The following is a 23,692-nucleotide window of genomic DNA, read 5'->3' on the forward strand; positions in this document are numbered from 1 at the left end:
GAATTTTCTTTCCAAATCAATTCCGAACTTCTCGAAATTCAATTTTGACCACACGTACAAGTCATAATACCTGAAGTGAATCTACTCAAGGCCTCATACTGCCGAACGATGCACTAGAGCTCAAAATGACTGATCGGGTTGTTACAACTTAACTTTGTAATCTGATGACTAGGTATGAACCTACAACATAGAAATTACATTAAATAAACAAGACTAACAATTATAATTCAGCAAAAACAAAGAAGTAATGAATAAATCTTACCCAATGCCCTCAGGCCTGATGATCATCCTATGATAACGATCATACCGCACTTCCTCTATGATACCGATCATACCGCACTTCCTCTAAATCACAAATGCAATAGAGATTAAGGTTTCTATGAAGATATGACAGTCATAACTTTTCGTATAAGTCAGCTTTCCTTCAACTATATTGGCACATTTTCCCAGGTTCGAAGCATAGCCCTTGGACATCTTTAGGTTTGTAACCCAGTCACAATATATCATCTTTGTTCCAAAGTGGATGTGTAGCTGGCCTTGGGCTTGAACACCTTACCATTGTTCGCATATTGCAAATGTAATCCAGGTCGCCTGCAATATTCTTGTAAGTCCAATCTAGCCTTTGGGTTATCTTTTGTCTTATTCTTATCATCCATCACTGTGTTGAACAAATTGTCAAAATAGTTCTTCTCAATATGCATGACATCAAGATTGTGTCAGAGAAGATTATCCTTCCAATATGGAAACTCCCAAAATATGCTATGTTTTGTCTAGTTATGAATAATACCATATCCAAAAAATCTACAAGGTGGGGCCTTGGTAACTTTATTGAAGTTCCGAACCCTCTCTCAAATTTACTCACTAGACAAAATTAGAGGTGGCAAATCATGTTCAAATGTATTCTCTTTGAATGCATTCTTCATCCTTCTGAACTCAAGATCAACTGGCAAGAACTCACAATGACAATCAAACCATGACTGCTTTCGGCCATGTCTTAAAGTGAACGCTTTACCATTTTTCATGCAGTAAGGACATGCTAACTTTCCAGCTGTCATCCACCCAGACAAGATTCCATACATAGGAAAATCATTAATGGTCCACATTAAGTTAGCACGCTAGTTGAAATTTTGCTTAGTTGATATGTCATATGTCTCAACTCCATTATACCACAATTGTTTTAGCTCATCAATAAGAGGTTGCAAATATACATCAATCAAACTCTTTGGATTGCGGGGACCGGGAATAACACAATTAAAGAAAATATATGGACTAGTCATACACATTTCAGGTGAAAGATTATACGGCGTAATAAAGACTGGCCAGCATGAATATGGTGTTGCAGAAGCAGAAAATGGCGTGAAACCATCAGCACACAAACCCAGCCAAACATTCCTCGATTCACTAGCATAATTCGGATACGTCCTATGAAATTTCTTCCAAGCTTCCCCATCTGAAGGATGACACATAATACCATGCGACCTTCTATATTCATAGTGTCATCTCATATGAGGAGTGAAACTCATCGATGCGTACAACCTTTTTAATCTAGGAATAAGAGGTAAATAATGCATCGACTTCACAACAACTTTCTTCCTATTGGAAACCCGCTTAAAATGAGGTTTTTCACAAAATTTACAACTTTCTAAATCTGCATCACCCTTATAATACAACATGCAACCATCTTCACAATAATCGATTCTCATAGACGAGAGTCCTAACTTAGAAATCAATCTTTAAGCCTTATAGAAATCTTCAGGTATGTTGAAAGTTGGGTCAACTAGTTCACTCATAAGGCCAATGAAAGAATCCATTCCCGCTTGAAAAATATTTGTATCTGATTTGATACTTAATAATCTAACCGCAACAGACAACTGAGAGTGCATACTCCCTTCACTTAGTGGACGACTAGCGGCCTCTAACTATTCATAAAAATATTTTGCCTCTTCGTTAGGAGCTTGTTCAACACTTTCATAGGGTTCAAACTCCAAGTGCATCCCAAAAGCATCTGCAACCATTTCATGGTATCTAGGATGTTGAACGTTATTCTCCACCGACCTACTACTTTCACCAACAACTATGTTATAAAATACACCATCACTACCATCAACATCTCCATGACTATTCCACACAAAATAATTATCCATAAATCCTTTTTTATAAATATGAGTCTTAACATCCACCGATCCAAAAAATATGCAAACACTTGCACTTCACACAAGGACACCTAATCATCCCTCTGATTTGAAACGGTTCAAGTGATATTGCATGCCTAATAAATTCATTAACCCCTTCTATAAATTCCTTCCTAAAAAACAGACGATTAGGATAATTTCTCTAATACATCCAACTACGATATTCCATCTACACAAAGAATAAATAAATTGTATATTATATTAAATGAGTATTCAAATTAATTTATAGTTTAAGTTACATAATAAACTTTAGTTACAATGTAGTTAATTTAAAAAATTTGAGTGCATATTAATTTTAAAGTTCTCATATATCCCTAGCATTAATCGTAATTAGACTAACTCATGAAGATTATAATTTGTTAACACATTCAATTAGACTAACTCATTCAATTAATATAGCATAATTAGTTAAGCCTAATTTTCTAAAAGCAATAAACACTAAGAGAACAATATTATCCCCTAAATTAATAAACCCTAAATTTCTAAAAGCAATAAACACTAATAGAATAATAAATTAAACACGTAAAATAATAAATTATTTCTAAAAGAAATAAACAAAAATAGAACAATAAATTAAATCCTAAATTAATAAATTATTTCTAAAAGAAATAAACAAAAATAGAACAATAAATTAAACCCTAAATTTTAAGAATTAAAGTAGCGTAAAAAAAACTAGGTGACTAACCTTAGCGTGGTAGAAGTAGCGGCGGTTGAGCAGTGGTAAGAAGGGAGGCAGGTGGTGGAAGAAGGAGTGGAAGCGACGATGGTGAGGCAGTGGTGGAGGAGGGCGGTGGTGGTGAGGCAATGGGATTGGGGATTTGGGCGAAGAAGGTAATGGAATGATTTTGGGGGAGAATGAAAGTAGGAATAGATTTTGGGTGGGATTTGGGCGAAACCGCCTTAGGGTTGAAAAGGATAGAGGAGAGAATGAGAGATAGAGAAAATTGAGAAATGGGGAAGAGAGCCCGTTGGTGGGCTCTAATTTGCAGATTTCCGACCGACTTCGGTTGGAAACGGCGGTCGGTACATTTAAGTGAAATATTGATCGTTTGACCATAAACTTACCGACCGAATTCTATCGGAAATCTAATTTTTATTTTTTAATTAAAATAACCGACCAAAGTAATATATATATATATATATATATATATATATATATATATATATATATATATATATATATATATATATATATATATATATAAAATCTTGAATGTTTTATTCTCGATCGCCTTATTAGTACTTTGCTCGGATACTTCATCAGTGGATTAATTGGAAATTCAATTATATTCGATTAAAACTTATTATAACACATTTAAAAATAAAGTGTATAGTTCTATAAGATGTAGTGTTATATTAATACTTTAAGTTTTAGCATCAACAACATATGTATACTTATATTAATATAGCATATGTTAATATAGCATTAATATGTATACATATGTTGTTGTTGCTACAACTTAAGTATTAATATAGCATATATATATGTGCAAGTGTAAATTATCATATATGAAATAAAATCATACACTCTATTATAATCTACTACACGTATACGTATATGAAGTATAATTTATGCGAAAGCACACATATGATAAATATTATAAAATAATTGATCGAGTTTAATTGAAGTAGTCGTTATATCCAACATGCTATGATACAGTTAGTGTCGTAGTAAATAGATAATAAAGTGTATCGTTGATGCATTTATATATATATATATATATATATATATATATATATATATATATATATATATATATATATATATATATATATATATATATATATATATATATATATATATGTGTGTGTGTGTGTGTGTGTGTGTGTGTGTGTGTGTGTGTGTGTGTGTGTGTGTGTGTGTGTGTGTGTGTGTGTGTGTGTGTGTGTGTGTGTGTGTGTGTGTGTGTGTGTGTGTGTGTGTGTGTCGGACACCATTGTCAGGCAAGCCAAAAATAAATACTTAATTTGGTTCTCATTTTAATATTTTTGAAATTATATTTACTTTAATTAAATAGTAAAAGATGGGATTTGCAGAGAAAATAATAATATTTTTAACAATTTCAATATAGAACAACCCAAAATCTGGTGTCACAAGTGCAAGATCCTCAACTAGGAATGTAAAATAAAATACAATATCTGTCCGGAATACAAATTTGGACAGGAGAAATATAAATACTCTGAAGGAGACCCTGCTGGTTGTGGATCGTAGTATAGAATGCAGCTCACCTAAGTCCCTGCAATAACCGCGCCTCCGCGCCCACAAGGCCATTAGACATATATATACCTGCACAAAAATGTGCAGCAAGTGTAGTATGAGTACGTAAATCAACGCGTACCCAGTAAGTATCCCGTCGAACCTCAAAGGTGGGGTCGACTCCGACACTTACTATGGGCTAGCAGTAAATACCGATATTATACTTAAGCATGGATTGTAGGAAATAACTGTAAACTCAATAACAAGAAGTGAGTGGACAATTCTTTTATTAATAAAAAATGTTTTCAAACTTATTCTCGTCATTTAACAATTTATATCTCAAGCCAAAGAAACAATATCAATTATAATTAGTTCCAAAGATTTATCATGCGCAAATTATGTTGAGGTCGTACGGCCCGATCCAACATAATATTTAAATTGTGCACTACCGAGGGTCGAACGGCACGAACCATAGATGCATCTATCTGCTACCAAGGCGTTCGGCCCGCTCCACAAAAGAGAAAATATATTAAACAACCAATTCAAGATTTATTAAGGGGTAAATATTTCAAAAATTTTAAATTCTCATTTAACGGTCAAGTAAATGAAGTTTAACCTTTTTACAATTCCTTTATCGAGTCTCTAAATATTTTAAATGATTAAATTAAAAGGTAGGGCACAGACATCGCAAGTACAGCATGATATGGGTCATAGACTACCCGGACATAAGCATAATAGTAGCTACGCACGGACTCTCAGCCCCCACAAATAGAAGCACATATTAATTCAATTCACCTATGGGGTTAGTTCCCTCTTACAAGATAAAAAAAAAAAGACTTACCTCGCTTCGAAGTTCCATAGCCAGCTCCCAAGCCTTTCAAACGACTCAATTCGTTGCCCAACGCTCCAAAACTAGTCTATAAAAGTGCAAATCCATAAATATATACTCTAATACTCATTATAATTTAATTTATGACAATTTCCAACTCCGCTCGAAAAGTCGATAAAAATTACCCTCGGGCCTACGTGCCCGGATTCCGAAAATATTCGAAGATAAACATTACCCATAACCCCACGAACTCAAATATATAATTCATTCCAAATTCCATGTCCAATTTCATGGTAAAAATTCCAAAAATATAAATTTCTAGATTTCTTTCAAATCCCACAATTTCTATCAATTTCATGCTTGAATCCATGTATATATCTTGTATTTAACTCACAATACACGGGAATCACTTACCTCATGAAGGATGATAAAATGGCACTCCAAAAGTGCTCCAAAATCGGCTCCCATGGATGAAATGAAGTGAAATTGACCCAAACCCTCGTTTTAAAGAAACACACTGCCCAACCCGACTTTCGCACCTGCGGTCCAGTAGTCGCTCCTGCGGCTCCGCAGGTGCGGTCCAAATTTTGGTCAAGCGGTCCTCACTGCCCAGCCAAGAACTCGCACATGCGGAAGTCTCTTCGCTTCTGCGGGCATCGCAGGTGTGACCTACTCTCGCGCATCTGCGCAAATGTTACGCACCAGCGGCAACTACCTCTCTCCTGCGCACTCGCAGGTGCGCTTCTCCAGTCCATTTCTGCGGCTCCCCCAGCTCCAGTCCATTCTCGCTTCTGCGAGCAATTCACCGCACCCGCGATCTCGCACCTGCATCCAAAGTCACCCAGGTGCGTTTAGACCAAAAATCGATCTGTTAACCTTCTGTAATCCGCCCAAGGCCCCCGAGACCTTAATCAATTATACCAACGCATCCCAAAACACATTACGAAATTAGTCGAGTTTTCGAATCACACCAAATAACTCGAAAATCATGAATCGCACCCCAATTCAAGCTTAATGAACTTTAGAACTTCAAACTTCTACATTCGATACCGAAACCTATCAAATCACGTCCGATTGACCTCAAACTTTTGCACACAAGTCATAATTGACATTACGGACCTACTCCAACTTTCGGAATCGGAATCTGACCCCGATATCAAAAAGTCCACTTCCGGTCAAACTTCTCAAAAACCTTCAAATTTTTAACTTTTGCCAAATTACCCCAAAATGACCTACGGACCTCCAACTTCACATCTAGACACGCTCCCAATACTAGAATCACCTTACGGAGCTATTCCGAGACTCAGAATCCCAAATGGAAATCGATAACATTGAAATGCACTTCAACCCAAATTTATGAAATTCTTCCAAAAATGCCAACTTTCCTTAATAGACGTCGAAATGCTCACGGGTCATCCAAAACCCGATCCGGACATACGCCCAAGTCCAAAATCATTATACGAACCTGTTGGAACCTTCAAATCCCGATTCTGAGATCGTTCACTCAAAATCAACCCGTAGTTAATTCTTCCAACTTAAAGCTTCCGAAATGAGAGCTTCCTTTTCAAATCAACTCCGAACTTCCCGAAATTCAATTCTGACCACGCGCGCAAGTCATAATACCTGAAGTGAAACTACTCAAGGCCTCAAACCGCCGAACGACGGGCTAAAGCTCAAAACGACCAGTCGAGTCGTTACATTCTCTCCCACTTAAACATACGTTTGTCCTCGAACGTGCTAAGAACTGCTCTGGAGTTGTCCGAAATCACTAGTCAACACCTCGTGCACCTACCCGTGCTACCACAACCCAGTTGAGCACATTAACTCGAGCCAGTCTAAAGATCTTCCCTTTTATTTAGGCAAATAAGCCTTAGATCCAAATTCCAACATCCGAGATTCTCTACTAGGCCTGCTTCCAACATACGAACACCGTTTCAATCACTACACGATATACCAATACATGATTGTATACTCTCACTGAATTCATACCATGCACTGCATTACTCACATGCCATAATAACATCCTATGACCACAATAGCCAAAATCCCACGAATCTGATGCTCACGACACACCTCATGACACCTATAAGTCTTGTTCCGACTCTTGAAATGCCACGACAGAGAAGATGTGTAGAACTCATAGCCACCCTCCGAATTACAATTTATGGAATCTCTCCTCCCGACAAGAACCATTACCTCATTCTGGACTGAATAACAATATGTACTCTTTAATATGCTTCATATAAATCTTATCGCATAGATCCTAGGTCCAATAATCTCATCTCACCCAGTACAAGTTGCTCAGACAATAAGCCACCCCAGACACTGCCAAAAGTTCTCATATGATGCCACAATGTACCCACAAGCTACAAACTCGAATGTGATACATAAGGAAATGAACTCTGGAAGGATCTACTCAGCCCACGTAACTAATTTAAACAACCGAAAAGATGTTATGAACCTTCCTCAGGAACTGAGAAGCAAAACACACAATAATAGATATGGGAAACTGTACTCAATATCACACTGTTGCGGCATGCAACCCGATCTACACATGATACCGTTGCAGCATGCAACCCGATCTAACCATGATTCCCGTGGCGGCGTGCCACCCGATCCAAAAAACATATCCGTGGCGGCGTGCCACCCGATCCAACCATATACCCGTGGCGACGTGCCACCCGATCTAACCATATACCCGTGGCGGCGCGCCACCCGATCCAAACAACATACCCGTGGCAGCGTGCCACCCGATCCACACATAATAATCTAAATAAAACACACCATGATCCGTAACGCTCATACTCACGAAATGCCCGAATACTAGCCATAAGCACGCCAAATGCATAATACAAATCTTGGGGAGACGGGTAGCGTCATACGTTATAAAACTCAAGCACAACTAAGGTGCGATATATGATCTGCATTTCGATAGCCATCCTACTCACAAAATAATCAAGCCGTCCCACGACCCACATGGCATAATAGAGTATTACATGAAATAGCTGGTGACGAAATTAACATTTCACGCCCGAATACTCCTCCATAAGGAATGTTATGCTGAATGAATACACCCAGGCTGGTGTAGAATACACATCCACATCTGGACCCATCAACGGACCTCAAACCAATTCTAATCATACCATGATTAGGCAAATACCCTCTCAAGGATCCAAAATGACCTTTTCCCCCCTGACACACAAGAACAGCCGTCGAATTCGGAACAAACTTCCACAATTCACAACCAACTAAATAGAGCGCCTTTCAGGCCTAAACTCTCACATTAGCGATAGTACCAAATATCCATACTTGGTTTCAATCTTTAATCAATCAAGTGACTACATGTCACACCTATATAATCTTCCAGTGGGATACGCTCCCACGACCTTCCGCACCAGGTAACAAGTATGCACCTCCATACCACCGACCACACTAATGTTGTAAAGCAAATCAAGAAGTCGCAAATCAGTACACAAAGCCTCTTACACAGGACACATATCTCATGTGACACTAAAGAAAATACCATCTTACTCTAAACATCTGAAATCTTCCCTGATCATCCGAGCTCGTGACATTCTTGTCAACACCGAACCACAACCTTGATCCTCAGCTTTCAATTTCCCATGCCGCTCACTGCACCTAACATGCCAATATGTGAGAGTACCAGAATTCCATAATAACCCCTGATCCACTAATAAGATACATACTTCATCATATAAAAACCTTTTACTTAGCTCATTTCAGCAGAACCAATGCAACACACAACTAAATTCCCAAACTGCAGAAAATACAACCCCATGTCGTAATCTAAACTGCCATAACTCTTTCAGAAATCCCTTTACACAACAAAGCCATACGAATAGAATACCTCACAAATCAACCAAGTGGTGGTGACGCTTAAGCCCAAGTGTACAACCACAAACCACATGTATAACTTCACGCTGGAGAAACTGGTCACTACCATAACCGTGTAGATTCAACCATTACCAATCGAGCCACTTCTTCTAATTTACTTGGGACTTGCCCTAGAAGTAATAATATCTCCATTAAAAACATCATGAACCCAAATCCGCACTTATCCTAAGTGACCTTATTTCATGAGACCACGCTGTCTCCAAACCCCACGAACCATCTCATACCCTCCTTATGCGCATATTCGCATCTTCAACTGGTTCTGAAAATCCCTCTATGAATCCTTAGTTATTTTCTCCCATTCCTCCAATGCCACACCGCAGACCGAAGATAACGTAGAACACTCCAAGCCACTTTCATAATCCACTGCAAAAGCTCAATACTTAACCATACTACTGGCTCGAAATCCTTAGGCACCTCACTTTGAATCTTTGAACCCACTAGAACCATTGTTGAGAGTCATCCACTCTAACTTGTTCCCAATTATGATCAAACTCCAAGGCCCTGCTAGCACATGAACACCTTCTCAAAGAAGCACTCGGCTGACTCACTTTCCTTGTACATCACATCTACACGAAGCATAAACTTTGAGTCTTCTCAAAGCCTGAACATGAATCGATAAGGCCAATTGTGGCACACATTCCCCAAATCCTTGGCTCAAATCACCATTGATGTTCTCTTTCCTTAGTCGTAACAACCCACCAATATGCCGATAACCAGAAACCTCACAAATAGACAACCATGCAATCCAATCGTAGGCGGTGGGGCTCTCCCACTTAAGCTTGAAGCTACCATTACATGACCCTCGAACCTACCAAGATTCCTTCTTCCCTACTGACATGACCTCGCGCAATCGACCCGCCAAATTCCTCAAAATCTTCCTGTTAACCATTTCATGAACACTCTGAATCACTAGCCACATATATATTCGACCTCTTACCGGATAGCCAGTAAAATTCTTCATAGAAGCTTCATCAACACCACGCAACAGTTAACCTGCTCACCAGAAATAACCCACATGTGGAAATTCCATGCGAACATCTTCCAACAACGTTGCACCGAGTACAATTACCACAAAACCAATTAACCATCTTGAGCCTGTGCTCGTTCACCAGCTGTACAAGTCTGTTCACTCCTCGTGTACATCAACTAAAGGTGCGACAATACATTCCAATCCAAATCCATGTTGTGTCCTTCTTCATACCATGCAACTCTTTTCTGTCGTATCCAAACCTTCTTCGTATAGCAGCCAATATTCCAAATTAAGTTTGTAGACTTAGTCACTGTCCACCATGAGTTCCAAATCACTCTAAACTTTCCTCAACGCGTGTAGCTATCCTACCATATAACCCATATGATACTCTTCCACTCTCCCACTTTGGTCAAACCCTCTTCTTTAAGCAACTAATCGACTTCTGCTTCTCACACTTGGCCTTCTAGAAACTTAATCGCGACAAGACACCTCCCACATGTCTTTCCTCATCCTTCACTGCCCAGTTGTTGCCTTAAATCAAAATCTATCTTTGTAGCACTTGAACCAATCGATCGCTACCAACTTTAAATCTTTCCGAAGATTATCTTTCTCGAGCCATCAACACTAGAAACATCGATTTGATTCCGAAATTGCTACACCCCGTCATTTCTGACAATCGCTTCTCCGGCACCATTACACAATACCCCGCCCCGAAGGCGAATTAAAGAAGACCACAACACCGGCGAACTTAACGCATCCAATCCAGGACGATGATACCATATCATAGATGAAAATTCCACCTTGCTTGAAATACCCAGTCTCGTTACTCCATCAACACAAACCTGAATGTTCGTAGTCTGATTGCCTCTCCTCCGCCGGAACTAAATGATGAACCTCTAAGCCGTGAAATGAGAAGTCATTCTATCAAGTCATTTACTATCGCGATCCATAGATATGCACCCTACCATTACACTAATACTATGCGATAGCAATGCACGAATCATCATAACAATCAGTGCCAAATCTCAAACCATAGGCAATACTTATACTGAGCTAAAATGACAGAACGGTCTTCCGCAAGGTGACGACAATAGTCCAATCATATATGCAGGGAGAAACATCCCGCACCACATCTGCAGTACCATTAAAATTCCTCGATTTCCAAATTTATAAAATGAATAGGAAGGAAATGAAAGCATAAGCATCAAAGGAATCAAATTACACGATGAGGAATCAAGAAGGGAAGTGCTCCTAACCGTCCTGTAGCCTCTCGAAGATAAGTACAGACGTCTCTGTACCGATCCGCAAGACTCTACTAGACTCGCTCATGACTCGTGAGACCTAAGTGAACCTAGTGTTCTGATACCATGTTGTCACAACCCAAAATTCATTAAAGATCGTGATGGCACCGGACACCGTTGTCAGGCAAGCCAAAAATAAATACTTAATTTGATTCTCATTTTAATATTTTTGAAATCATATTTCCTTCAATTAAATAGTAAAATATGGAATTTGCAGAGTAAATAATAATATTTTTAATAATTTCAATACAGAACAACCCATAATCACCCTAAAACCTGGTGTCACAAGTGCATGAGCCTCAACTAGGAATGTAAAATAAAATACAACATCTGTCCGGAAAAAAAATTAGGGCAGGAGAAATATAAATACTCTGAAGGAGACTCTGCTGGCTGCGGATCGTAGTATAGAATGCAGCTTACCTAAGTCCCCGCAATAACCGTGCCTCCGCGCCCACAAGGCCACTAGACATATATGTACCTGCACAAAATATGCAGCAAGTGTAGTATGAGTACGTAAATTAACGCGTACCCAGTAAGTATCCCGTCTAACCTCAAAGATGTAGTGACGAGGGGTCGACTCCGACACTTACTATGGGCTAGCAGTAAATACCGATATTATACTTAAGCATGGATTGTAGGAAATAACTGTAAACTCAATAACAAGAAGTGAGTGGACAATTCTTTTATTAATAAAAAATGTTTTCAAACTTATTCTCGCCATTTAACAATTTATATCTCAAGCCAAAGAAGTAATATCAATTATAATTAGTTTCAAAGATTTCATGCGCAAATTATGCCGAGGTCATACGGCCCGATCCAACATAATATTTAAATTGTGGACTGCCGAGGGTCGAACGGCACGAACCATAGATGCATCTATCTGCTACCGAGGTGTTCGGCCCGCTCCACAAAAGAGAAAATACGTTAAACAACCAATTCAAGATTTATTAAGGGGTAAATATTTCAAAATTTTCAAATTCTCATTTAACAGTCATGTAAGTGAAGTTTAACCTTTTTACAATTCCTTTATCGAGTCTCTAAATGTTTGAAATGATTAAATTAAAAAATAGGGCGCAGACATCGCAAGTACAACATGATATGGGTCATAGACTACCCGGACATAAGCATAATAGTAGCTACGCACGAACTCTCGTTACCTCGTGCGTACGTAGCCCCCACAAATAGAAGCACATATTAATTCAATTCACCTATGGGGTTAGTTCCCTCTTACAAGGTTAGAAAAGAGACTTACCTCGCTCCGAAGTTCCATAGCCGGCTCCCAAGCCTTTCAAATGACTCAATTCGGTGCCCAATGCTCCAAAACTAGTCTATAAAAGTGCAAACCCATAAATATATACTCTAATACTCATTATAATTCAATTTACGACAATTTTCAACTCTGCTCGAAAAGTCGATAAAAATCACCCTCGGGCCTACGTGCCCGGATTCCGAAAATTTTTGAAGATAAACATTACCCATAAACCCACAAACTAAAATATATAATTCATTCCAAATTCCATGTCCAATTTCGTGGTAAAAATTCTAAAAATATAAATTTCTAGGTTTCTTTCAAAATCCACAATTTCTATCAATTTTCATGCTTGAATCCATGTATAAATCTTGTATTTAACTCACAATACGCGGGAATCACTTATCTCATGAAGGATGATAAAATGGCACTCCAAAAGTGCTCCAAAATCGGCTCCCATGGATGAAATGAAGTGAAATTGAGCCAAACCCTCGTTTTAAAGAAACACACTGCCCAACCCGACTTTCGCACCCGCGGTCCAGTAGTCACTCCTACGGCTCCGCAGGTGCGGTCCAAATTCCGCTCCTGCGGTCCTCACTGCCCAGCCAAGAACTCGCACCTGCGAAAGTCTATTCACTTCTACGGGCATCGCAAGTGCGACCTGCTCTCGCGCATCTGCACAAATGTTACGCACCAGTGGCAGGTGCCTCGCTCCTGCGCACTCGCAGGTGCGCTTCTCCAGTCCGCTTCTGCGGCTCCCCCAGCTCTAATCTATTCTCGCTTCTGTGAGCAATTAGCCGCACCCACGATCTCGCACCTGCGGCCAAAATTACGCATGTGCGATTAGACCATAAGCATTAAGCTTCGAAAATCCTTAAGTCCAAAAATCGATTTGTTAACATTCCGGAATCCACCCGAGGCCCCCGAGACCTTAACCAATTATACTAACGCGTCCCAAAATACATTACGATCTTAGTCGAGACTTCGAATCATATCAAGCAATGCTAAAATCATGAATCGCACCCCAATTTAAGCTTAATGAACTTTAGAACTTCAAACTTCTACATTCGATGCCGAAACCTATCAAATCACGTCCGATTGACCTCAAACTTTTGCACACAAGTCATAATTGACATTATGGACCTACTCCAACTTCGGCAATCGGAATTCGACCCCGATATTAAAAAGTTCACTCCTGGTCAAACTTCTCAAAAACCTTCAAATTTCTAACTTTCGCCAAATGACCCCAAAATGACCTACGGACCTCCAACTCCATATCCGGACATGCTCCCAATACCAGAATTACCTTACGGAGCTATTCCCAGACTCAGAATCCCAAACGGATATCGATAACATTGAAATGCACTTCAACCCAAATTTATGAAATTCTTCCAAAAATGCCAGCTTTCCACAATATGCGCCAAAACGCTCCCGGGTCATCCAAAACCCGATTCGGACATACGCCCAAGTCCAAAATCAACATACGAACCTGTTGGAACCTTCAAATCCCGGTTCCGAGATCGTTTACTCAAAATCAACTCGCAGTAAATTCTTCCAACTTAAAGCTTCTGAAATGAGAGTTTCCTTTCGAAATCAACACCGAACTTCTCGAAATTCAATTCCGACCACGTGCGCAAGTCATAATACCTAAAGTGAAACTACTTAAGGCCTCAAACCGCCGAACGATGCGCTAAAGCTCAAAACGAGCGGTCGGGTCCTTACATTAATTTTTATTATATTAAAAATACAATTGCCCCTAGGCGAAAAAAATAATTTTAAATTTCAGACCGATTTCGATCGGTATTCTTGAAATATTTTAATTAAAACTTATTTTGGTAGATAATATGCAAGTATGACTAGGTCTTAGTCAAAGATTGACCTATTTCCGACCGATGGTGGTCGGTATCTTTGTGAGAAATATTTTCTTTGACTTTTGTGACCAATTTACCTATTTTTCGACCGATTTCGGTCGGTATTCTGTGGACGGGTTTTGCCAGTTTTCTAGTAGTGATATAAGCAAAATGTTCCAGGCTTCAAAAATTAGGCATTTAGATATTTGAAAGAAAAATAGGGGAAATGACACTATATAGTCGCTCTCAAAATAAAAATTACTCCCTCCGTTTTAATTTATGTGAACTTGTTTGATTGGGCACGGAGTGTAAGAAAAAATGAAGAGTTTTGAAATTTGTAGTCCTAAACATGTGAGAAAGGGGTCCAGAGTATTCGTGTGGTTATAAAAGCTTCTCATTAAGGGTAAAATTGGAAGTTTAAGCTAAATTATTTCCAATTTTAGAAATGGGTCATTCTTTTTGGAATGGATCAAAAAGAAAATAGTTTCACATAAACTTGAACAGAAGGAGTATATATTTTTTGTATGTATATACATTTTGTATGTTATATAAAAATTATATAAATTTTATATATTTTTTCGGCTACCGAATATAAATAGTTTCTGGCGCGGACTAAAAGTAATAATACCCAGAAAAATATCACACTTCTATATAATAATGCTAAAATTAGGTGAAGAATCTGTTTACGTTTATTCTGCTGCACTCTCTCCCATTGCCATACTTATAGATGCGACTTTCCTATTAGAATTCCACTCTTTCCACCTTATGTTTCAAAGTCTGATAGCTACGTACAGCTACGGGATATATAGTTGATCATTTCTAGGGTAATGATGTAAACGGTGCCTATTTACCCATTTATTCCTGCCGAATTATAAAGGAATGGCCATAGCAACTAGCTTTGAAAGTATACGTTCTATTTCTCTTTTCGGTTGCATGAGTCACCGCTCTAGCAAAATTGGCCATTTTTCTCTTCTGACGTGTTGCCACAGCTGCATGCTCATGCAATCGAGTCTCCTTATATGTTTGCTTCAATTATAAAGTCGCCTATCATTACCAAATACTCCAGCAAATATTGGACACAATAACAGCAAGTTAAACCGACTCAATTTTCCCTTTCCCTTAAGCCTCTAAAAGTATATATATATATATATTCGTTCCAATTAATCTCCAAACTTCCAATCATGGCATTCAGAAGTTCAGTAAGTATTACCAATACTTAATATTGTTTCCAGTTTTTATCTATCTTTTTAGAGTACATAACATGGGTTGATAATCTTATTTCAACCTAGCAGAGTTTGTGAAAATCTATGGCCACTCGCCTAAGAGGAAATGCTACTTTTGCAACATCTACTGCTCCTAAAATGAAGTCCTATGCCCATACTGCTAATGTTCCCAACCATCCGGATGCTAGGCCAAGCTAAGGTGAAGTTATAGCAACTACCACTTTGTATAGAATCTTTAATTTAAGAACTTTATTAAGAAGTAATAAAGACGTAATTAGATACTTTTAACCTGGGATTTGTAATGGCCGGTCATGTTAGAGGTTAATGCTTATCATATAGATTTAATTGTATAATGATTTGATAGTTGTGTAACTTTTTTTATACCGGTGTATAGAACTTAAGCCCTGTAACACGAATACAGGGCAGTGAAGTTAGAGTATTTTCCTAGTGTATGTGGGACTAGGCCTGATAATATTGCAAGTATGTTTTGGGGTACACACAATAGTGCAGCAGCTGGGGCGGTCGCCTAATGTTCGAGTGAAGAAATCAAGGAGAGAAACTGTATCAGAGGTGGAGGAACCTGAGCTTGTGTTAGAGGAAGCCGACAAGCTCCTCAAAAAATCATTCTTCCGACAAATCGCTCATGTTAAGGATTTTGATGATCATTCTGTCATAGGATCCTATGCGTGGGGATGTTCTGGCCAGGTATCACTCAATATGTTATAATTAAAAAGAAATAGCAGTAGCATTTGAAATACTCAGTGTCTTCCGTCTTATAGGTTACTGGATGCAGTGTTTGAGATGATAATTAGGTTGTTAACGTGTAGTTAATTTGATCTTAGTTTCACGTAACTTGGCCGAAATTTTAGTATCGCAACATCTAAATAAACTTGAAGTCTTAGAAAAGTTAGTATTCTTGGTAAAATGTGACACCGCATTTCTGATAGCTCTGTTGCTGATATGCTTATTGCAGGAAGCCTCGAGCTGTGACATTGAAGTCATTGGGAGTGGATCCTAACCCAGAAGGCCACTGATCAATTTTCCTCTCATTTCTGAATAAGTTATTATAACGAGAAGCAGTATCATTTTCTATACGTATTCTAGTAAAAAATTTAGATTAAGTGGTGTCCGTGATGGTGTAAGTTGCATACTCTCTTTCAATAACAAGAAGTGATCTGTCACTATTTTTTTCTTTCTGTTTTACATGATTACAATTTCCAAAAGTGTCGGTGTCAATTACTGCTTCCGTTCCAACTGTGTGAAGCAGTCATTTCCGCTTTAAGAAACTTAGAAGAATAAAGTAGTATTAACAAGTACTATTAGGTTGGAAAAGATTAGCTAATTCATTAAAACTCCATGGCTAATTTGAAAATTTAGGGTTTAGTGACCTTAAGTTTTGAGCTCCTAATTTAAAATTTGGAATTCATATCCCATCAATTAATAGTCCAGTTTGAAAATTATCCGTCCTAAAAATTGAGATATAAACTCCAAATAATATTCTCAATTGTGTGCAACAACACTCAATCCAAACAAATAATAGTTTTTGAAAACTCAAATTCGAATTCAAAGCTTCTAAGCTTTTTAATGGTTGTCAATTGTGGAGAGTCAAACACCTTTAAAAATTTTTGATTGACAATTTCAATTTGAACACCAATTGTGCAACATGAAAGAGAATTGTTAAGTTAAAACTCTATAGTAAAACGATTGAAATCCATTGATGAATTCTATTAAAAATATATACAAACATAAAAGAATAAAAAGTAGAGAACATCAGAGAAAGAAAAATTGGGGAAAGAACAGAAAATGAGAGAGAGACATAGAGAGACGGAGAGAGCGCGTGCAGGAGAGAGAGCAACTGATTTCTTATTCAATTTTTAAGATAAAGAATACTCATTTAAAACTAATTTGTATATAGCCATATAATTAAGTTAATACTTAATTAGAGAGTAATAAAGTTTTATATTATAGTAAGGTAAAAATCTTATTTATATAGATATAGATATGGTGCTGTAATGAGAGTCAACGAGTAGCATTAAATCCCAAAAGGATTCCATTCCGCTAAAGATCCTGCCCAGCCCATATTTTTATACATATCGCAATTCCCAAAGATGTCATTACTAGGGCAAAGACTATATGTTGTTCAGGGCCTCTCCAACCTTTAACCCCATTTTGGTCTCCAAAATGGGTATTTTTCTATTTTGGGAACAACTTATTCCAACCATTTTCTCATTTTTTTCCCCAAAAGAGAATTTTTTTTTTATATTCATCTCTCTTCTATATTATATTATTATCTTTCATTTCAATTTTATTTTTTATTTTTCATTAAATAAATTCCATCTTTTATTTTCATTAATTTGTAATTTCCATTAAAAGAATTCCATAAAATTTTAAATAATATAATTTGTAAGCAATTATTATAGATTAACTAATAATTCAAATAAAAGTGAAATCATTGAGATACAAGATTAATTAAATACATATTACATAACGATAACATTCATTCGAAATACTACATAAATATTCAACTTCAACCTCTAGTATTCTCCCATAAATGATCTATTAATGCATTACGAAATGCAAAATGAGCATCTTTGTCCTTAATTCTTCTATGTCGAGCTAAAATTTTTTGAAATCGTTGATTTTCATCTACTGCCATTTTTACTGTTGGGGGTGGACCATCCAAATCATCTTGAATTGGTGCATTAAGATCACGCTCATTCTCGATTATCATGTTGTGCAGTATAATACATGTAGTCATTATATCATGTAGTAACATCAAATATTTTATATTTGCACCTTTCATTTTTTGTGATGGTTATATCTTTTTCATACAATTATAACTCATAATAAAATTAACTACTAATTTTATATTAAAAAATAGATGCACGATAATTAATTTTTCAAAATTATACGTCAAAATTAAGATGAAAAATTAATTAGGTAAATATATTATATAAACATAATTAAGTATATATAAAAAGATAAATTAAAAGATTAAATAATAAAAATAATAATATTTTAATGGGGAATAGTAAATGGGGAGATGAATAGTGTGTCCACTATTCATCTCTCCATTTACTATTCCCCATTAAAATTACTCCTTCCGTTCACTTTTACTTTCTTATTATAATAAAAATATATTTTTACTTATCTATTTTAGCAAATCAAAAGAATAAATAATTTTTTTTTCTTATTTTACCCTTATCATTAATTACTCATTTCTAAAATTATTTCCCAAAACTTTTTGAAATACTATCATTATTAGGGGTTATATGGTAAAATACATACGATAATTATTATTTCTTAAGGGACGTGAAATGTCTAGCGTGAACAAGTAAATATGAAGGGAGGGAGTAACAAAAAAGAAAAATTACAAGGCAACTTAGATAATAATGCAATTGGATATACACTTTGTTTGGTTAAAGTTAAAGACGTAGATGGCACGCAATAATATACTAATGAAAAAAACACATCATGAGAGAGTTCTTATTTTCTTGAAGCTGAAGTTTTAATCATTATCAATTTTATAACATTAGAAGAAATTAAAACAAACTAGATCAATTGGGATTTCGAATTCCACGTCAAGTTTTGATAGTCGTTCCATTTTGTTTCCATTAAATATCTATCCTTATATCTTAAAGATAATTTTGCAAAAATCCGTTATTGAATCTTCGGAAATTATTATGTGCGAATGTTTTCCTTTATCAACTTAAATTCTAAAGAAAACTTAGAGCCACAAACCAAATCGAAGTGTAGAGCTTGATATTGTAAATTAACATATTAAGAACATTCTTTTAATAATAAATAGAAGCATAATATGATCTATTTATTATACGAACAAAATTAAAATTACTTGGATCAATGCCATGGAACAATCCCAACCGTAGAACTAACTTCCGATGCAAAGTCCTCGTTCCAAACTACGTGGCGAATATTAATTGGTCCACTTCACGTGGCACAAAGTAATTGGCTACAACAAGTCGACGCCACATTTCTCAAGATCTAAGTATTTTAGTATTTTTTCTGGGACTCAAGATCTATTTATGCTACTATCTGAATATCTTGCTCTGCAAAATTTCACTCTGTTTTTCTCCGGTTTCTAGATCTAATTCTCTTTTTGCACCATATTTGGATATGGAAGAGCGGAACCGGAGGATGTGGACGCAATATGCGTTGTTGCTATTGGCCGGTTGCTTCGTCTCTCAACTCTACGCCTCTTCAGATGTGGTAAGATAAATATCTTTACTTACGTGTATGTTACATGTTTGTCTTTGCAATAGCGTATCTACTAGTAGATCATATTTAAACGAATATATGTGTTGGCTGAGAATTGGTTGCTTTTTTTCGTTTGGTGATTGTAGAAATTTTACGAGTCATTCGATGAGGCATTTGATGGGCGTTGGATTGCGTCTGAGAAAGAGGACTATAATGGTAAGCTTTTCTGTCTGGATCTGTTAAGTATTCCTTTGGAATTTGACTTGTGTATCTTATTTAGCATAATGGAGATTGTAATTGTTGAAACCTTGAATCGATTAAGAAAATCATACCAAAACTTAATTTGGAATTTGAACTGTATACAGTGAAACTATAATACGAAATGAAATATAATAATGTGACGGATGCACTGTTCCTTTTTTTTTGTTTTTTGGTGAGGGGGAGGGTACTCATTGCTAAACTCATGTTTAAAATTGAAATGATAATTTTGAATTTCGTGGATGAATGCATTTTAGGATGGTGACGGGATGCATCTGTTGAGTGTTGTCTTGTGGAAAAATTCATTTTCAGTTTAATAGAATTAAGGTACCTGACGCAGCATTATGAATAATTTTCAAGAATTACTGTACTGTTTTATACTACTGTCTTCTATATTCGTATATGTTAACTCTTCCTTCTGTGATTGACTCATCATATTTTGTAATACAGTGTTGCTTATTTCATGTCATCATTCATGAATTTGTATGTAAGATTAGTGGATTGAAGTCGCATTACAAGAAGTAATTACTGCAACTCTATGGCTACTGCATAATTACTTTTATTAGAAAGAAAAAGAATTATCCAAGGACTTGAACTCATGAAACTTCGTTTCTTCGGGAGAGACATCCTTAGGGTGGGATAATGACATATAAGTACCAAAATATCATATAGGAACTCAGAGAGAAGTATTACTAATTAATGTGTATAATGATTATATAGCTAAAAACGAATGGAGGGGCATTCAATATATATCTTTATTGTGTTGTTTGTGACAGCATCAGTCTGTACCTAAAAAATCCAGGCAAAGAAAGCGATAAAGATGTCCTGTGCAAAAAAAAAAAAGAAAAAAAATGAAGAGAAAGCGATAAAGATGCTTTGTGTAGCCCTTTAAGCATAATTTTATCATTTAAATCCATTAACTTTTCTTTTTTTGATAAAGCATTCAAATCCATTAATTTCTATGATGGTGTTTTGTATATTTGCCACCCGCCAAATTTTGAACCCTGTTTTAGAGTTGAAATACTTTATGTATATGCTGCAGAGCTGTGTTCCCAGGGACAGATATGGCCCGAAATTCATTTGTTTTGAAGCAATAATAGAATTCCTTGATTCTTTTTTGCATTAGCTGTAAAATAAATCTCACAGTAGAGTGTCTTATATCCTTGTGCAATGTCTTTGTCTATAATGCTAAGTCAACCCTTGATTGTTAAAATAAATTTCTTCTGCAGAGTGTTTCTTGTATCCTTGTGCGATGTCCTTATGCCTACAATGCTTTGATTGTTAAAGTTTCAAGAGTTCATATTCAGTTGTAATTGTGTCTCAGGTGTGTGGAAACATGCCAAGAGTGAAGGACATGATGACCATGGGCTTCTTGTGAGTGAGAAGGCAAGGAAATATGCTATTGTTAAGGAGCTTGATGATGTTGTCGACCTCAAAGATGGAACTGTGGTTCTTCAATATGAAGTTCGCCTCCAGGATGGACTTGAATGTGGTGGTGCCTATCTTAAATACCTCCGGCCCCAGGAGGCAGGTTGGATTCCCAAGGAATTCAACAATGAGTCTCCCTATACTATAATGTTTGGACCAGATAAATGTGGAGCCACAAACAAGGTTCACTTCATCTTGAAACATAAGAATCCTAAGAGCGGGGAGTACATCGAGCACCACCTTAAGTTTCCACCATCTGTACCTTCTGACAAACTAACCCATGTTTACACTGCTGTGCTGAGACCGAACAATGAGTTGCTGATCTTGATTGATGGGGAAGAGAAGAAGAAGGCTAACTTTCTTTCAGAGGATGATTTTGAGCCATCTCTCATTCCTGCACAGACGATTCCAGATCCAGAAGATAAGAAGCCCGAGGACTGGGATGAGAGGGAAAAAATCCCAGACCCAGATGCTAAGAAACCAGATGATTGGGACGAGGATGCACCAATGGAGATTGAAGATGAGGAAGCTGAGAAGCCCGAGGGATGGTTGGATGACGAACCTGAAGAGATCGATGATCCTGAGGCAACAAAGCCTGAAGATTGGGTTGATGAGGAAGATGGTGAATGGGAGGCTCCAAAAATTGATAACCCGAAGTGTGCCGAGGGCCCTGGATGTGGGGAGTGGAGAAGACCAATGAAGAGCAATCCAGCTTACAAGGGAAAATGGCATGCTCCATTGATTGACAATCCCAATTACAAGGGTATTTGGAAGCCAAGGGATATTCCAAATCCTAACTATTTCGAACTCGACAGGCCGAATTTTGAGCCTATTGCAGCAATTGGCATTGAAATTTGGACAATGCAAGATGGTATTTTGTTTGACAATATCTTGATAGCCAGTGATGAGAGAGTTGCAGAATCATACAGGAAGACTGCATGGAAGCCCAAGTTTGATGCAGAGAAAGAGAAGCAGAAGGCTGAGGAAGCAACGATCTCTGGTGGGCTCAAAGGATTCCAGGTAATTGATTATACTTTCTTCACCATACATTCCATCGTTCTTGGTTTTTCTTTGTATTTCGTCACTTGACTTGAGATATATTGGAACAATCTGCAGAAAGTGGTATTTGATCTTCTCTACAAGGTGGCTGACATCCCCTTGTTGGGTGAACACAAGTCCAAAGTGCTGGTGAGTGAATGACCCGGTGTTCTGGTGTTGCATGTTGTTTCATTTTTGTATGTGTGACTAATACATAGATTTGTGTTGTAGGATCTTCTTGAGAAGGCTGAGACAAAGCCTAATCTCACAGTTGGTGTTGTCATTTCAATCGTAATTGTCATCTTCACAGTTCTCTTGAAACTCACCTTTGGTGGGAAGAAGCAGCAACCTGTAAGTCCGAACTCAGCCTCAGCTTTCCTCCCATCCCTTTGTCCAAAAGAAATAGGAAAAGAAAGAAATATCACACCTGGTTTCATGTTTGTTGGGTATGTTTGATAAAAGAAACCTACTTGCTTGTGCAGGCAAGAGCTACTGGAGAGCCTAAGAAAAGTGATGGTGCCGAGGCATCAACTTCTAACAGTCAAGGAGCTACGGAGGAGAAAGAAGAGCAGAATGAGGATGCTGCTGCTGCTCCTCGTAGAAGGACTAGACGTGATAATTAGTGATGGGCGAAGAAGTAGCGAGTGCTAGAAGGACTTAGGTGCTATGCTGTTCTTTTATTTTCCTTTACTATCTTACTTCTTCCCCTGCTTTACCTAATGGCCAGGCCAGCAAACATTTTCCCAAAATTTTATGGTTTTTTCCCTCGGAACAGGCAATGTGTGACAATGTACAATGAGACAGATCCATATAATTAGGGTATTCTTCCATAGTTTTTGATGTAGAAGATTTTTGTTCAAGTTGCTTATATTGCCCGTCGTAGATTCTTTTTGTTAAGTTTATTTTAGTCCTCTTGCTGGATTTTGACTTTCTTTTTTAATGTCTTTATGATTCATACATAGTCTCTTCTTTTCCTTCCAACAGCCTTAGAGCAAAGCAGTACCAACGATTGACAGAAAATTAATAA

General features: G+C 37.3%; 1 protein-coding gene and 1 long non-coding RNA gene across 2 annotated transcripts; both read left to right on the forward strand.

Annotated features, from left to right (window-relative positions):
- The first annotated feature begins 15,452 nt into the window (after positions 1 to 15,452).
- Positions 15,453 to 16,863, forward strand: LOC142176390 (uncharacterized). Its single transcript, XR_012704942.1, has 3 exons — positions 15,453 to 15,702; positions 15,796 to 16,431; positions 16,700 to 16,863. It is a non-coding gene; the product is annotated as an uncharacterized LOC142176390 (long non-coding RNA).
- A 2,997-nt stretch (positions 16,864 to 19,860) lies between these two features.
- Positions 19,861 to 23,288, forward strand: LOC107773601 (calnexin homolog 1-like). The gene is given in 6 exon segments (NM_001325164.1): positions 19,861 to 19,953; positions 20,088 to 20,157; positions 21,524 to 22,647; positions 22,744 to 22,815; positions 22,897 to 23,016; positions 23,148 to 23,288. Coding segments are annotated over 6 exon segments (1,620 nt in total).
- The last annotated feature ends 404 nt before the right edge of the window (positions 23,289 to 23,692 follow it).

The sequence above is a fragment of the Nicotiana tabacum genome, chromosome 22, assembly GCF_000715075.1.
Source record: "Nicotiana tabacum cultivar K326 chromosome 22, ASM71507v2, whole genome shotgun sequence".
NCBI classification, from domain to species: Eukaryota; Viridiplantae; Streptophyta; class Magnoliopsida; order Solanales; family Solanaceae; genus Nicotiana; species Nicotiana tabacum.